This window comes from Rutidosis leptorrhynchoides, chromosome 1 (assembly GCF_046630445.1).
Source record: "Rutidosis leptorrhynchoides isolate AG116_Rl617_1_P2 chromosome 1, CSIRO_AGI_Rlap_v1, whole genome shotgun sequence".
Taxonomy (NCBI): domain Eukaryota; kingdom Viridiplantae; phylum Streptophyta; class Magnoliopsida; order Asterales; family Asteraceae; genus Rutidosis; species Rutidosis leptorrhynchoides.
Genome location: NC_092333.1, coordinates 475,446,988 through 475,465,358, shown reverse-complemented (window position 1 = coordinate 475,465,358; position 18,371 = coordinate 475,446,988). Strand labels below are relative to the sequence as shown.

At 30.6% G+C, this 18,371-nt stretch overlaps 1 protein-coding gene across 1 annotated transcript; it reads left to right on the top strand.

The window, feature by feature from the left end:
* The first annotated feature begins 7,605 nt into the window (after positions 1-7,605).
* LOC139839721 (transcription factor UNE10-like) lies at positions 7,606-13,614 on the top strand. The gene is made up of 6 exons (XM_071829861.1): positions 7,606-7,640; positions 7,762-8,236; positions 11,152-11,244; positions 12,093-12,158; positions 12,812-13,141; positions 13,528-13,614. Exons 1-6 carry the CDS (start codon positions 7,606-7,608, stop codon positions 13,612-13,614), a joined length of 1,086 nt encoding a protein of 361 aa, XP_071685962.1.
* Positions 13,615-18,371: the final 4,757 nt, after the last annotated feature.

The following is an 18,371-nucleotide window of genomic DNA, read 5'->3' as shown; positions in this document are numbered from 1 at the left end:
GAGTTATAGGTTTAACCTATATATATATATCAAATCGTAACAATAGACCACAAGATTTCATATTTCAATACACATCCCATACATAGAGATAAAAATCATTCATATGGTGAACATCTGGTAACCGACATTAACAAGATGCATATATAAGAATATCCCCATCATTCCGGGACACCCTTCGGATATGATATAAATTTCGAAGTACTAAAGCATCCGGTACTTTGGATGGGGTTTGTTAGGCCCAATAGATCTATCTTTAGGATTCGTGTCAATTAGGGTGTCTGTTCCCTAATTCTTAGATTACCAGACTTAATAAAAAGGGGCATATTCGATTTTGATAATTCAACCATAGAATGTAGTTTCACGTACTTGTGTCTATTTTGTAAATCATTTATAAAACCTGCATGTATTCTCATCCCAGAAATATTAGATTTTAAAAGTGAGACTATAACTCACTTTCACAGATTTTTACTTCGTCGGGAAGTAAGACTTGGCCACTGGTTGATTCACGAACCTATAACAATATATACATATATATCAAAGTATGTTTAAAATATATTTACAACACTTTTAATATTTTTTGATGTTTTAAGTTTATTAAGTCAGCTGTCCTCGTTAGTAACCTACAACTAGTTGTCCACAGTTAGATGTACAGAAATAAATCGATAAATATTATCTTGAATCAATCCACGACCCAGTGTATACGTATCTCAGTATTGATCACAACTCAAACTATATATATTTTGGAATCAACCTCAACCCTGTATAGCTAACTCCAACATTCACATATAGAGTGTCTATGGTTGTTCCAAAATATATCTAGATGTGTCGACATGATAGGTCGAAACATTGTATACGTGTCTATGGTATCTCAAGATTACATAATATACAATACAAGTTGATTAAGTTATGGTTGGAATAGATTTGTTACCAATTTTCACGTAGCTAAAATGAGAAAAATTATCCAATCTTGTTTTACCCATAACTTCTTCATTTTAAATCCGTTTTGAGTGAATCAAATTGCTATGGTTTCATATTGAACTCTATTTTATGAATCTAAACAGAAAAAGTATAGGTTTATAGTTGGAAAAATAAGTTACAAGTCGTTTTTGTAAAGGTAGTCATTTCAGTCGAAAGAACGACGTCTAGATGACCATTTTAGAAAACATACTTCCACTTTGAGTTTAACCATAATTTTTGGATATAGTTTCATGTTCATAATAAAAATTATTTTCTCAGAATAACAACTTTTAAATCAAAGTTTATCATAGTTTTTAATTAACTAACCCAAAACAGCCCGCGGTGTTACTAAGACGGCGTAAATCCGGTTTTACGGTGTTTTTCGTGTTTCCAGATTTTAAATCATTAAGTTAGCATATCATATAGATATAGAACATGTGTTTAGTTGATTTTAAAAGTCAAGTTAGAAGGATTAACTTTTGTTTGCGAACAAGTTTAGAATTAACTAAACTATGTTCTAGTGATTACAAGTTTAAACCTTCGAATAAGATAGCTTTATATGTATGAATCGAATGATGTTATGAACATCATTACTACCTTAAGTTCCTTGGATAAACCTACTATAAAAGAGAAAAATGTATCTAGCTTCAACGGATCCTTGGATGGCTCGAAGTTCTTGAAGCAGAATCATGACACGAAAACAAGTTCAAGTAAGATCATCACTTGAAATAAGATTGTTATAGTTATAGAAATTGAACCAAAGTTTGAATATGATTATTACCTTGTATTAGAATGATAACCTATTGTAAGAAACAAAGATTTCTTGAGGTTGGATGATCACCTTACAAGATTGGAAGTGAGCTAGCAAACTTGAAAGTATTCTTGATTTTATGACACTAGAACTTGTAGAATTTATGAAGAACACTTAGAACTTGAAGATAGAACTTGAGAGAGATCAATTAGATGAAGAAAATTGAAGAATGAAAGTGTTTTTAGGTGTTTTTGGTCATTGGTGTATGGATTAGATATAAAGGATATGTAATTTTGTTTTCATGTAAATAAGTCATGAATGATTACTCATATTTTTGTAATTTTATGAGATATTTCATGCTAGTTTCCAAATGATGGTTCCCACATGTGTTAGGTGACTCACATGGGCTGCTAAGAGCTGATCATTGGAGTGTATATACCAATAGTACATACATCTAAAAGCTGTGTATTGTACGAGTACGAATACGGGTGCATACGAGTAGAATTGTTGATGAAACTGAACGAGGATGTAATTGTAAGCAATTTTGGTTAAGTAGAAGTATTTTGATAAGTGTATTGAGGTCTTTCAAAAGTGTATAAATACATATTAAAACACTACATGTATATACATTTTAACTGAGTCGTTAAGTCATCGTTAGTCGTTACATGTAAGTGTTGTTTTGAAACCTTTAGGTTAACGATCTTGTTAAATGTTGTTAACCCAATTTTTATAATATCAAATGAGATTTTAAATTATTATATTATCATGATATTATCATGTATGAATATCTCTTAATATGATATATATACATTAAATGTCTTTACAACGATAATCGTTACATATATGTCTCGTTTAAAAATCATTAAGTTAGTAGTCTTATTTTTTACATATGTAGTTCATTGTTAATATACTTAATGATATGTTTACTTATCATAGTATCATGTTAACTATATATATATCCATATATATGTCATCATATAGTTTTTACAAGTTTTAACGTTCGTGAATCACCGGTCAACTTGGGTGGTCAATTGTCTATATGAAACATATTTAAATTAATCAAGTCTTAACAAGTTTGATTGCTTAACATGTTGGAAACATTTAATCATGTAAATATCAATCTCAATTAATATATATAAACATGGAAAAGTTCGGATCACTACAGAAATGATCTAATGGCTAACGCTAGCTAGACCCGAACATCGCCATGCACCTAATGACCACATAACATACATTTACAAGAATCGAACCAAACTAAAAACCATCTACTTTAACACACAACAGAAACAAAACCAATAAATCAATCACTAGTGTTGTGGTTGTCGATACCACCATCCACATTTGTCTTTTTTTTTGGTAAGCGAGGAAATCCTCCTATGAACGAGCACATTGGTTCTCCCGTAGAAGGTAAAACCTCGGGTAATCAAGCCCCCGAATGCGAGTCCTGGTACCGGGTGAATTGCGCATTATGTGCACCTTCTAGTCACACTTCCTTTTTTAAACAATTTGGCATAGCCAGGAGTTGAACCCATGTGGTTTGATTCATTGAGTAACTCGGTGGTCATTCAGGCATGCATGCATGTTTCATCCACATTTATCTTAAACGAAATGGTCGACTCGATTCCAAGCCAGTCACCCTTTGTTATAGACACCATAAATATTGTGTTGATTAACACACGTTTATGAAAATAAATACTTGCGTATACAAATTTTTAACGTAAAATTAAGTCATTTCAAGATAATTTAGTGATTAAAATATATTAAGCTTGCTCTCTTCGGATAGTTTTCTAGATAGTATAAATGGAGAAAGCTTCACCATCTCCCTATATATTTCAACACGTTATATAACTAAGAACGTTTAAATTATATTCCTTAAATTTTTGTATATGAGTAGAGTCAATAACATAAAAATACTAATGTAGGTTAATATTATACATCGTGATGTGCGAGCGGAGGTATACGAAATACTATTATATTTTACTACGAAATATTATACGATATGATACAAGTTTTAATTAATTTACGGATGGGATATACCTAAACCTTGCTACAACACTATAGGCAGTGTACCTAATCGTAGAGTAGTGTAGTTTTTAGTAAGTCCGGTTCGTTCCACAGGGAGCTAGTGATTACGTACTATATTTTTATAGAACTATATTTATATAAATATATATAATTATATATAGTAATATTATTATTATAAAAGGGGGGTTTACCGTTTAATGACCGGTTTGTCGATTTTATATTTTAAGCGTAAAGATAAATGACAATAATTAAAGTGCGTAAAATAAATGACAAAATTAAAATGACCATAAATAAAATGACAGTAAATAAAAGTGCGATGAGAAATACAATAAAAGTATTATGCTTATTTAAACTTCCGTAATCATGTTGTTTGACGTTTTGATTTTAATTTATTACTCTGGGTTAATTGTCCTTTGTCCTGGAATTATTTGAAACCTATCTGGTTTTTGCCCATAATAGTCCATCGGTCATAATTATAAAATGCTCGTCAAATTAACCTTATTCCCGAAGTCAAATATTCTAACTAATTAGGGATTTAAACTGTAACAAGGTTTTAATACTTTGTTAATAATTACACCAGGTTATCGACTGCGTGTAATCCAAGGTTTTAATACTTTGTTAGCAATTACACCAATTATCCTTGTATATAATCCACCCCTGTTTTAATGAGATATGAATATTAATTTACCCACTTGATCAGAATGAATAATCAATTACCCAACCCGAATAATTAATTAAATGATTGTAAAAGATGTCGTATAAACGTCATTAAATAGGACATACATAATCATTTAATAATTATTAGATTAACTAATTTGAAGGTAGGTTCGACAGATTCCAATGAGTTGTCATTCAATTAGACAATACCCCCCATCTATTATTAGTCCATAGTCCAATGTCCACAAGTGTCGGTCTTTTGTCCAAACCCCAATTATGGTACAAAATCCAATAACCCCATCTTAATATTTAGTCCAATATCACGATTACTTTGGCTCAAATAAGCATAATAATAACTTATTTACGATACATTAATTTAAAAAAGAAGAACATAGCTTACAGTGATAATTTATCGCGTAGCGTCGCACGGACAGAGTTTCGACTTTAAAACCCGTAAAACATTTCTTACAATAACCCAATTATTATTAATCTTAAATTAAACTTAATATTATAAATATAAATATAAATATAAATTACAGAGAAAGAAAGAAAGAGTGTGAAGAGGTGTACATCATTCGTCAGAAAACTGGCCAATTTATAGAACTTTTTTGGATCCTGAAGCTCATGCACTCGCATGAGATTTCAGTGTATTTCTCATGCACTCGCATGGGCAAGCTGGCCAGCTCACATTGATTTGTTTTTTAGTTTGTCGACATAATATTTAATTATATAATATAATATATATAATTTTATATAATTATATATATATATATATATATATATATATATATATATATATATATATATATATTATATTCATGTGCATAGTTGACTTGTAACTTTAGGTTCGTTGACTCGCGCGTTGATGCTCGGTTCATGTCTCGGTTCTGGATTTTCGAACGCCTTTTCGTATGCTTAGATATCTTGTACTTTGCGTTTCGCGACTTGTACTCTTGTAATTTTTAGATGTTTCTCATCAATAAATTGAACCACTTGGATTGTAACTTGTACGTTTTAGCTTTTTGGTCATTTGCGTCTTCAAATCGTCGTTTACTTTTTTTTATCTTCGCACTTATTTATTTAAACGAATATTACTTGAAAATAGAACAATTGCAACTAAAAACTTTATATATTGGAATGATATTGATACTAAATATGTTCATTTAGAGCACTATCACATCGCATGTGCACATTTATTCTAGAAATGTGTGAAAAATCATATAAATGTATAACTTAACATTCATCTTGTGATTTTTAAGTTTTTTATTTTAATTATTAATTAATATGGGCATAATATTACATGATTTATATCTAAATATTCAATATATAAAGTTTATATAATATTATGTCATTTAAAGTTTTAAATGTTATCCTATAACTGAAACTATGTAACCATACATCTCTTTCTATATCTATCTATACATTATTATAAAACGCGTACCAATAATTCTACGTGTCATTCTCTCAATTAATCTGAATTAAATTTGCATGCGTGTCAAATTCTCAATTAAACCGAATTAAATAATCTTATGTGTCATTATCCTAATTAAGGAGATTATTACCTTTACCATATTAAACTATTAAAAAGTTAATTTATATGCAAACTAAAGGGTGATGATCTTCACACATCACTTTTTGATCCATTTTTACCCTTATTTATACTTATAATAATAATATAAGTTCAACTTTTTAGGGGCATAAATGTAATTTTATGAGACAAAATAATAAAGCAATATAAAAGCTAATTTAAAGAAAATTAAACTTCCTCCGTATGCATCCTTTCCTTAAGTATTGCTACTAAATTTATTAGACCGATCTTGTTTAATAAAACATATAAATATATGTCATTTGGAACTATCCATAAAATATATCTTTTGAAAACTATCCATAGTTACCTTAAATCATTATCCTTACCTTTTAAATTCTTATCCTCTTTCTACACATATACACATATACAGTAACTTTTTTAATCTATATAGGTGCCGAATCAAATACGTTCTCTTGATTAGTAAGAGATTAACTAATAAGTTATCATGTATTGTAGATTTGTAGTTATGGATATATTCTTTTGATTAGTAAGAGATTAACTATAAATTATCATGTATTGTAGATTTGTAGTTGTGGATATATCTAAATCTAATGTGGCTTGCTTTTAATAATTATTTTTTATTTTATTTTAACAGGATGTGTAAGTTATGAATAACAAATTTAGAGGTAGTTGATTTTAATATTCAATGACACAATAACAATTTTAAAATATTAATCTGCAACGAACTTCACCAAAATATGTACTTCTACTTTTGTTATATATTCAACAGTTGCGAATTGTATTCTTAGAACTTCCGTTCAACGAACGAGCTCATAAAATTGCAACGAACTTCACCATATATGTACTTTATTCAACAATTGCGAAATCATATTATTTTTTATTTTTTTTGAAAAGGTTGCGAAATCATATTCTTGGAACTTTCTTCCAACGTACGGGCTCATAAATTGCAACGAACTTTACCATAATACGTAGTTATGTTTTTATTTTACTTTTTGAAAGGCAAACAAATATTATATTTTTAGAATACGTAGTTATGCTTTTATTATATACTCCGTATTCAATCATAATTTTTAGAACTTCCGTTCAACGGACAGGTTTATAAAACTAGTATAAATATATATCCATTGAACCATATACGGAGTATTTTTTAAGAACGTACTTCTGTTCAATTAAGTTATGAGTCAGTGTGTACCAAGTGGGGATCTAGAAGACATCAACCTCAATCATGATATTTTCAAGTAATATTTCTTTTTATCTGTATCTTAATTAATCTTAGTTAATCTACTCTATCCTAGCTAGTGATAAAATATATGTTGTTCTTGAGTTTTATGCATGGTGATTATTATAAGTACGTGCATATCAATTAATGTTGATGTTAAGGGTACGTATTCGTGTATTATAATATTGCTGTAAAGTGTATACATAGTTATTAATAACCTCTAGTATATTAGGGTTTTTGAGACTATTTATTATTATCATTCACTATAAAGAGTGTATATATTCAAATTCAAACGTACACCATTTTGAAGCTGGCTTGATTATCCTCTCATTTAATAATTAAAAAAAGGACGTTTAAAATTGTATAGATGATATATTTCTTTATATTTGAATCAGATAAACGTACCGTAAATAAGCATCGAATATTTTTATAGAAATTAGTCTAAAAATGTATAAACACTTGCATATATTTGGGAGAAACAAGTAAACACACATTATTCATGCAACGTTAAGTTACATATTAATTTATCATTTTTACTATATTAATATTAATATTAATTAATATTAATATATTTAACAAATTAAAAGCTTTTATTTCATGCAGGTTAGATTATGAAGTAGCGGAATTAAAATGGGAAAATGGTCAGCTAGCCATGCAAGAATTAGGCCACCGGCCGTGCGTGCCAACCAAATCTCAACCGACGACATCATGGGACAACACACGCGCCGCCGATACACTCGAAACAATAGTCAACCAAGCAACCCACAAACCCTGCTACAAACCAGTAGTTATGGTCAACGACAACAACCTAGTCCCATGTCCAGACAGCCACAAATCAAGCAAGACGTCCGATATGCTGGTACCGACCTCTAACAACCGAATAATTGACGCGGGTTGCTCAACACATGCCGGATCAAGCAGTGGGGCTTTTGGAATTGGTGATACGTATGATGGTGATCATTTGGAAGTTCAACGACGGTTGACTTCGACTTCAATGGGGTTGCCGGAAAATACTAGCTCCGATAGAGATGGCTCGAGGTTGATTTTTGGTGATGACTCTGTTTTTCATTGTACTCAGGTAACTAATTATTATATTATATACAGAGTATATTATAGTAACGAGTTTGATTCTCACACACCACTTTTTGATCTATTTACACTTTTTTCTCATTAGATGACAGTTATATCCCTAGATGGTTGAACTTATATTATTATATAAAGTATAATTAAATTTATATTAATAAATTAGGTGTAGATGGATTAAAAATTGATCTATTTACATTTTTTTCTCATTAGTTGACAGTTATACCCCTAGATGGTTGAACTTATATTATTATATAAAGTATAATTAAATGTATACTAATAAATTAGGTGTAGATGGACTAAAAAGTAATGTGTGAGAATTACTCCTCACTATATTTTAGGTTAAATAAAACAAAATGTTGAGTTTACCATGTTTCTTAAACCTTTTGTTTTTTATTTATTTTTTATTTGATGACAACTAAATTGACACGAGAAATTCTTAAAGTCAACTAGTTAAGACTTCAAAGTTGTAATCTATAAGTGTCAACTCATTTGGGCTCATAACCATTTTTTGCTAGAGTGTTAACTCGAGACGAGGAAGTATAATACTACTCTTAACCACAACATGCTCAATTAACACAATATCTCTCAATACTACATTAACATTTCATTCTTATTTCTCACTCATCATATTTCACTATCATAACACACTTTCTCACCATCACATGTATCAACTATGTTATATAATTAATTCAAAGTATAAGTTTTGAAGCTAAATGTACAAGCCAATGTTGCAGGTCTATTCGTGATCTAATATGATACATATTATTGAATTGTTTTGCGATTAAAGACGGGCTAGCCTTTGACTTGGTAGTGCTAGTGGTGCTAACTTTTGACTTGGCTTTGCCTGTTTTACTACATGATTGAGAATAGTTTAACTTAAAGTTGTGAACTAAAGCATCACAAATTTGATTTTATGATGATTTTTTTTACTCTTAAGATATTTAAGAATCAACAGTTTTTTTTTGTCTCAGCTAGCGAATTTCTATTGTATTTATTGCATCTTAAAGTTTATCTTTTGCCTTTCAAAAAGACAAAATTATCTTTCAAAAAGACTACTTCCAACCATGACTTGTTTTCCTCTCGAGGACATATCGTCACATTAGTTTCACACCAGCTTTCTCTCTCCATTAATTTTTCACTTCCTCCTCATCACACACCACTACCAACCATGACATCCTTCCTCCCCATCACATGACTCCACATTTTTTTAATAATATTTATTACTACTATTATTATTATTATTATTATTATTATTATTATTATTATTATTATTATTATTATTATTATTATTATTATTTCAATTTTTTTTTTGGAACAACACATTTTATTATATTAAAAAGATACGGTTACATTTTTTCTTAAAACAAAAAAGACATAAATTAAAATACAATAAAAGAACATAAAATTAAACAAATAAAACACTACTCGTCGTCTTCGTCATCGGATGCAAACGCGTTTCTTGAAAAATAGGTTGTCGGATGACTTGTTGAGGAACGAATTGTTGAATGTAAGGAAATTGTTGTTGAGGAGGGTAGTTGGAATATTGAGGTGTGAAAAAAAAGCGGGTGATTGTGAAGCATACGATGCGAACCCCAATCCTTGATTCGGGTTCGAAGACAACCCGGAAGGTGAGTTATACATTCGCGTTTCAAGTAACGCTTGGAAAAAATCATTACTTTGTCGTGTGTTGATCGGCTCGGATGATAAGTTTTGATTTTTTTTGGATGATTTGGATGATATTTTAGGCATTTTTTAGGTGTTGGAAGTGGTTTTGAGATGAGTAATGTTGAAAGATTAAGTGTTTATAGTTGAAAGTAAAAGAGTGTTTGTGTATGTGTTAAAATATAGTGGATGTTTATATATAGTTTTGTTAAAATCGAAAAAAAAAAGTAAAAAAATAAAATAAAAAATAAAGCCGTTGCAATCCTAACGGCTATATGCCCACATTTACGCCCTCAACTTATTATACGGATGACAGAAACCAGGACGGAGGGAAGAAAGAGAAACGAGGGCGGCCGAGGGCAGGTTGAATGACATCGACGCCCTCAAGGGCGGGGCTCAAGGAGGAGTGAGGACGAGGCCCGTTGAAAGTGGTCTAAGTCAATAACCTTTCCCATATTAGCAATATTTTACTTATATAATACTACTTGAATTATAGTTAAACTTGATGAAATTTATTAAAATTGGTGTTAACTTTTATTTAATTTTAATACATACGTAAAAGAAGGTTTATCGAATATGTTTATATATAGTCTATTTATGTTTTATTTGTAACTAGTTGTTGAACTCTCGCTTCGCGCCGGAGGTTCGGTTTTCAATGTATTTTATTGCGTTTAGTTTGTAAAATTATTTCGTGGCTAAAGAATGATGTCGTTGAAGCGCAACTCGAGTCGAACTAAAAGGTATAACCCGTGAAAGATTTAAATGTTATTTTAACTTAACAATATATGTCCATCTTCGCGTTTAGCTATGTAATTATCGACTTTTATAAATTTAACGTAAAATCAACATGTATGAAAAGTACCCCAATTTTTTAGCACTTTTTAAAAAGAGTCCGTTTTGCGTATAGTTAGTGACATTGTGTTCCTAAAATTATTTCGAGTTTAACGATGGTGTCGGAAAAATTTAACTCGTTGCGAGCGAGAAGATATGACCCGTTGAATATTTGGGTGAAGTTTATTTAAGATTTTTTATGAAAATGATTTGACACTTTACCCTTGGGAGGTCGATTTGAATATTTGAAAAAAGTGTGAGGGTCTTTGTTAGTGTAGTGAAATTTAATCAGAATTTTTTTTTTAAAAAAGTGAAATGACAAAAATGCCCCTAATTACTATTCACCATTTTTGTCTATTAGATAATATTTTTGTCTATTAGATAATATAATAATTTCTTGGATGTAAATTAAAGCGGGAGGGAAATGCAATAAAAGAGAAGAAAACATCAAAATCTTCGATGTTGAATAAAAGGAGGACGTCTGCAAGTCATAATCAATCTGAACGGGTATGTATCGAATTAGTTTCTCCGGTATATTATGCTAGATTAAAACTAACTTTGGCTAAAAATTGTCGTTTATAAGAAATATTCAAAGATTATTTACATCAGTGTCGTAGCTATAGTTTACCTTGAGGGGTCAATTGACACCACTCAATATTTGTGTGGGCTAGTAAGTTTAATGAGTTATAGTGCAGAAATTTCTAGACTCTACTATACTATATAAATATGACCCCATCCCATTTATTAATGAACCCATTTATTCAGATGACTTTAGCGGTTGAGAATTGAAAACCTTATATACATCAAAAACTAGTAGTCCATATTATATACAAGCCCAATTAACATTCAAATCAAATGCACAGCCCAATTAACATGAATTGATACATTAGATAATATTAAAGTCAATCATTCATGATGCACCGTATACATATTTCTTAAATCATGAATAGATACATTAGATAATATTAAAGACGCGAGACGGGGTCGAGACGGTCAGGAGCTTAAATGGTCAGGACGGGGGTCAAAACGGACGTCGATTTTGACCAATTTAACAGAATTTTCAACTTTTGACCGGCATTGACCCGACCTTTATCTTTCCTGTATTTGACCCGACTTTTGACCATTGACTACTAATTACACGCCGAGACGGGGTCGAGATGGGCCGCAACGCCCATTGAAACGAACGCCGTTTACAACCATGATCTAGTTTGACACCACTCATCTAAAATCCTGGCTCCGCCACTGATTTACATACGTATGAGTTTATAAGAAATGCACAAAGATTACATATGTATGAGTTATAATAACAGGTTAAATTACATATATATAACATAGCTCTGTGAATGTATGATCAGAGACAAAGAGACAAGATTAATCAAAGGATGAAGACACTTCAAAAATTGGTTCCAAACTCGAACAAGGTAATATATATATATATATATATATATATATATATATATATATATATATATATATATATATATATATATATATATATCTTGTGTTTGTATCATTACCTTCTCATAAACTCTAAGTATGTAGGCTTGTGCACATATCTAGTGGTTTGGGTCATAATATTCTCGTAACACCATTCACTATGGGGCATAACGTGGAGCAATTGTTCTCCCACAACACCCCATTTGGGGTTGTTGTCAATGGACTGTTGTTGTGGTGTTGTAGGGGGCAAACTACGAAATTGACAACAGATTTTTTTCATTAGCAATTTTTTTATTTCTTTATTAACCTAACTACCAATTACATTTTACCACATCACCCACAACACTATAACACAACATTATCACAACGTCCCCTCCATCTCTCAACGATGTCACGTCAGCATAAATCACCTTCACAACTCCAGAACACCACAACATTTACATTTACCGTAACAAATGGTCTAAGAACTCATATGTTCAAAGGTAAGGAAAAATGTCAGAAATGGTCACGCACGCGATAATATGGTTAGGCTGCGTAAGTCTGAGGAGTAAAAATATTCGTCCTCTCTGAGTAGCCTGAAAAAAAATAACTAAACTGTTTAGACTTGTCTACGTTCTAAATTATTGGTACTTTACAGACAGATAAGGCGTCAATGTTAGATGAGGTGATTGAGTACGTAAAACAATTACAAGCACAAGTTCATATGTCGAATAGTATGAACATGTCACAAATGATGATGCCATTAGTAATGCAACAACATCAAATGCAACAAATGTCCATGATGAACTCCATGGGAATGGGTTTATCCATCATTCCTTACCCTTCCATTCTCATGCCTATGCCTATGCCTATGCCTATGCCTATGCCTACGCCTTCATGGAACAGTCTTCCCGTTGATCGGGTTATCAATACTACCACAAGGGCCACTCCTGATCCCATGTCTGCTTTTCTCGCTTCTCGCCCTCAGGTTATACCTTGAACCAACTCTAATGCTACTTGATTCTTTTTTGATGTTAACATGTTAAAGCAATCATTGTTCTTATGTAGTTATGTAGTGATCCGTACACGCCATAATATATTAATACACCACTAAAATTGTTTTAGAGAGATGTACAATATAACATTATAATGCATGTTTGGTGGTGTATGAATAATTATGGTGGTGTATAGATCACCCTCGATCAATAATCTAAAGTCATCTCTATTTTAAACATCCTGATATTAATTGTTGATATATGGTCAACGTTTACTAGGCCTACATATGGTTTCTAGCTAACAAAAAGGGTTATGTTGTCCTATAACTAGTACTAAATGACTATGAGACATTTAACTTGTATATTATATTTCTTGCAGCCAGTGAACTTGGATTCTTATAATAGGATGGCAGCTTTGTATCAACATACGCAAAATCAATCATGTGGCCCACTTCCAAAGAACTAACAAGATAGCTTTCTAAATGTATACCTAGTTAGAATACTCTACTGTTCATGTTTTTGTGCTTAGTTAGTTCAATTCATTTGGTTATTTTGAGCAATTTTCAAGAACTGGCTACAATTCCGTTTGCTGTATAAATCATTGATACGCACCTTAATTAGGATTGTGAGTTCAATTCATTTGTAACCTAATGATCAAGTGATTAATGGTTTCATGTTGTATTTTTAACCATGGACACACATCATCATGTACTCACTATACTACTTTAAAAATTGGCCATTATTCAGCCATTTTTAGAATGAAAACTGAAAATGGGTTGTTCTCGTTTCGCCCAAATTCTTGGTTTGAACTTTGAACCAAATGGGTAAGAAAAATGTCCGGTTTGTTTGGTTCCGTGTGATCAACTATCTCGCTACTTATTAAAAGAGGAGCCAAATAATAAAATAATTTTTCATTTTGACTCTTAAAAACAAATCCTAACCAATAGATAGATTAAAATTAACAACCCTCATCTAACCATTTATTCAAAACCCCAATTATTAAGAGTTTTTAGTTATAAATTGCATAATATTCAAAAAAAAAATTGTTTTCTCATTCGATGCTTAAAAACTTGACAGTTGATTTTTATATAAATGTTAGTTTAGTGAGTTGCAAGAAATCCATATAAATTATCTTTTTAGTAGTTACATATGACTATCGTCTAAAACTGTACCATTTTCAAGAATTTGTCAAGTGACAAAATGGGGGGGTTGTTACCATAGTTTTTAATGAGATTTACGAATTGAATTATGAGTTCTTCTTCCAATGTCTAAAAAGTTGTTGACCCATTTAGTATCTTTACATTTCTATGTTATAATTTATGTTAATATTGCCTTTTGTTGTTTAATGGATCACCAAACATAATGCAAGATTTAAAGATGTGGGTAGGATCTGTATTATGGATGTAGTCAAGAATAGCATAAAGTGATATTTAAATGAGAAATTACTTTATAAGCACCAAAGCTCACATAAAAGGTTAGTCATTTATTATGTTTTTGATAAAAAAAATTTAGATGACAAAAAGAAGACCGGTGACAAATTTTGGTACTTTTTTTTATTACTTTTAGACTCTTAAAATCAATTATAAGGTTCCTTAATATGTTTACCTACTAATTGAATACTCTGAAGTTTTAAATGTTTGTTAAAATAAGAAAATTATTTGTATAAACTCAATTTGACTACTCTGAACATTTTAAGATTCCTTAATATGTTAACTATTAATTACATAGAACACCTACACAATATTAGTACTAAAGTGTTTTGTTTAATTTGACCCATTGCCTAAATTGCCTACCATGTGTGTTTTATCCATTTTAAATATACATTATCGCTTTTCTACTCTTATTGGCTATTAAATCTGATGATATGTAAGGGAATTTCAAGGATTACTATGAGTGATGGGTAGATGTTTGTGGCTAGAGCACTTAGCAATTACCATGGCAATTGGAGTTAGCAACCATACAATACATATGTTGAATGTATTGTTATTTAATACAGAGAAATCATATTACTTATAAAGTATTCATTATTGAGCACTAACATTGATCGCATTTCACATTTATGACAAAAGATTGAATTCATTTAATCACCACTGAAAAATAACATCTGTATAACATTTATTTTAATCTTTTTAGTAATTCTGTGATGTTGAATTACATTTTTGTGAAAAATAAGTGTTCAATTTAATTTAATTGATCATATCATAATAGCCCAACTGTTAAATTGGTATTATTTTTTTTAAAATCAACCCACGAAATCGTGGGTCTTTAACTAGTTCTATTGTGTATTTTTTTTAACATCAACATTTTTTTTAATATAAGTACACTCTGATTTCTTAAACTGTGTATTTAACTAATTTCTTCAATTACTTATTATTTGTCTGTAAAATATTAAATTGAGATAGAGAAAGTATTTATTAGGGCCTATAATGTTATCGTCTTATTATTAAAACTTAAATTTTTTACTTTATATAATTTGTCATTTAATTATAAATTATAGGTACTAATTTACATAACAATATATTTTATTTCTGAACAGTAAATTTAACTCCATATTAATTCTTTATTTTTCAGCTTTAAATTCTTATTGAACTAGTGTCTTCATTAGGGATGAGATCGGTTCCAAAACCGTACCAGAACCGGTTAGTACCGGTATCGAAATTGGTTAAAATGGAGAACTGAAACCGTACCGAAATTTCAATACGGTACCGGTTTCGGTACCGGTACGGGACCGGTAATTTCAGTTTTTACCCACTTGGTACCGCAATTTTTTTGACAATGGTGTAGATAAGACGAGCGACGTGGTATGATGTGTGTACATATACATTATTTTTTTCATTATATATAGTGTAGATTATTCGTTAAAGAACAATGATATATAAATAAGATGAAGACGAACAAGCGATAAACAAATATAAGAATAACGAAAAAATTGGTAAAACAAAAATTGCATACATGTACTGTCTATTAAAAAATAGAAAAAATTCCTATGAAATTTGTCTAAATAAAGTTTAACAAAAAAAAAAAAAAAAACAACTAAGCTTCAGAGGTCGCATTCTCTTTTCCTTTTTGTTATGTTTCTTGATCGCCTCTTCCATTTCTATTTAATAAAAAGACACAAATTTTGTTAATCGGTCATTATTTATCGCAAAAACATGTACAAATATTTTTTAGAAACAAGTTAAATAAAACATAATATTTTACCAATTGCGACGTCGTCATCTTTCTATATCAATTACTTCATCTTCAAATATAGGAGTACTTGATTGTTTTATCCAATTTTGTGTGTAAATCAAAGCTTCCACTATTTGGGTTGACAACCTTTTTCTATACGGGTCAAGTACACGATCACCCGTAGTAAATGTCGACTCGGATGCCACGGTGGAAATTTGTATTGCCAATATATCTAACACAATTAAAAGTTCAAATACAATGAATATAAAAATCTTGAAGGAAGAAGTTCCTTGTTTGCGGCACAAATTTTTGTAGCTTTATGATTGCAGAAAAGTCAACACATTAATTATGTAGGGAACTAGGTATTTTTTGAGTATTTTTTTTGTTTATCTAATTCCAATATTCTATTTTATAGCATGTGTATAAATTTGGTATCTAGTACCATAATCCTGGATATTTACCGGAATCAGAACCGTAAAATACCAGTACCGAAAATGTTGATTTCTTAAAATCGAAACCGATACCTCTTACCGTTCGTTGCGGTTTTCGATACCGGTACCAGTTCGGTACGGAATCAAATTCAATTTTTTAGTCCATTTACTCATGCATAGTCTTCATTACTCATGCTCTAACAAGAAATGGTGCTAGATGACATTGTTTACTATGCATATGGAATTAACGTCTAAATGTAATTAATATTAGAGACGGGGGGATCTTAGGTTATGTCGGATAGAGTGCTCATCCCATCCGACTTTAAAAAAATGTACACTAATCTCTTTCTACTAAAAAATACGAGTTTTTCAGTATTTACATCCTATCACTAGTTTCACTCTCTCTGTATTCGAACTCAAGTTCCGCCACTAATTAGAGATATCACATGGACTAACTCCATAAGTTAAGTGAAATGTGAGACAAACCGTCCTAATCCATAATGACGAATACAATAACATATGATTACATCGTAAGGTATTTGACCTCTATATGATACATTTTACAAACATTGCATTCGTTTTTAAAAGACAAACTTTCATTACATCAAAAGTTGACAGGCATGCATACATTTCATAATATTCAAACTATAAATGACCTAATCTGTCATTTAGTTAATAATGATTCTGATTGAACTCAACGACTTGAATGCAACGTTCTTTGAAATATGCCATGAATGACTCCAAATAATATCTTTAAAATGAGCAAATGCACAGTGAAATATTTCTTTCAAACCTGAGAATAAACATGCGTTCAAGTGTCAACCAAAAGGTTGGTGAGTTCATTAGTTTATCATAAACAATCATTTCCATTATTTTAATAGACTACAAGATTTCATATTTCCATTTCTCATAAACATCATCTCATATCAGGCATTTCGTAAACTGCATAGAGATAAAAATCATTCATATGGTGAACACCTGGTAACTGACCTTAAGAAGATGCATATAGAATATCCCCATCATTCCGGGACATCCTTCGGACATGATAAATTTGAAGTAATAGAGCATCCGCGACATGGATGGGGCTTGTTGAGCCCGATAGATCTATCTTTAGGATTCGCGTCAATTAGGATGTCTGTTCCCTAATTCTTAGATTACCAGACTAAAAAGGGCATATTCGGTTTAATAATTCAACCATAGAATGTAGTTTCGATTACTTGTGTCTATTTCGCAAAACATTTATAAAAGCAACGCATGTATTCTCAGTCCCAAAAATATATATTGCAAAAGCATTTAAAAGGGGAGCAAATGAAACTCATAATATTGTATTTTGTAGTAAAAATACATATGACGACATTGAACAATGCAAGGTTGGCCTTGGATTCACGAACCTATATTAAGTATATATATATATATATATATATATATATATATATATATATATATATATATATATATATATATATATATATATATATGTTGGTCAATATCTGTCTATCAAATTAGGTCAAGTCATAGTGTATCACAATCCTAATGCTCGAGATCGATATGCTAAAGTCAACAAAAGTCAATTTGACTCAAGATGGCTTTCAAAAACTATACATGTTTATTATATAACTTA

What these genes read in the sequence shown, in the direction of transcription:
- LOC139839721 (XM_071829861.1), top strand. Translation starts at nt 7,606, where the DNA reads ATGTATAAACACTTGCATATATTTGGGAGAAACAA. An exon ending in GTCATAATCAATCTGAACGG is followed by an intron (nt 11,245 to 12,092) that starts GTATGTATCGAA and finishes ATGTATGATCAG; the next exon opens with AGACAAAGAGACAAGATTAA. An exon ending in TTCTCGCTTCTCGCCCTCAG is followed by an intron (nt 13,142 to 13,527) that starts GTTATACCTTGA and finishes TATTTCTTGCAG; the next exon opens with CCAGTGAACTTGGATTCTTA.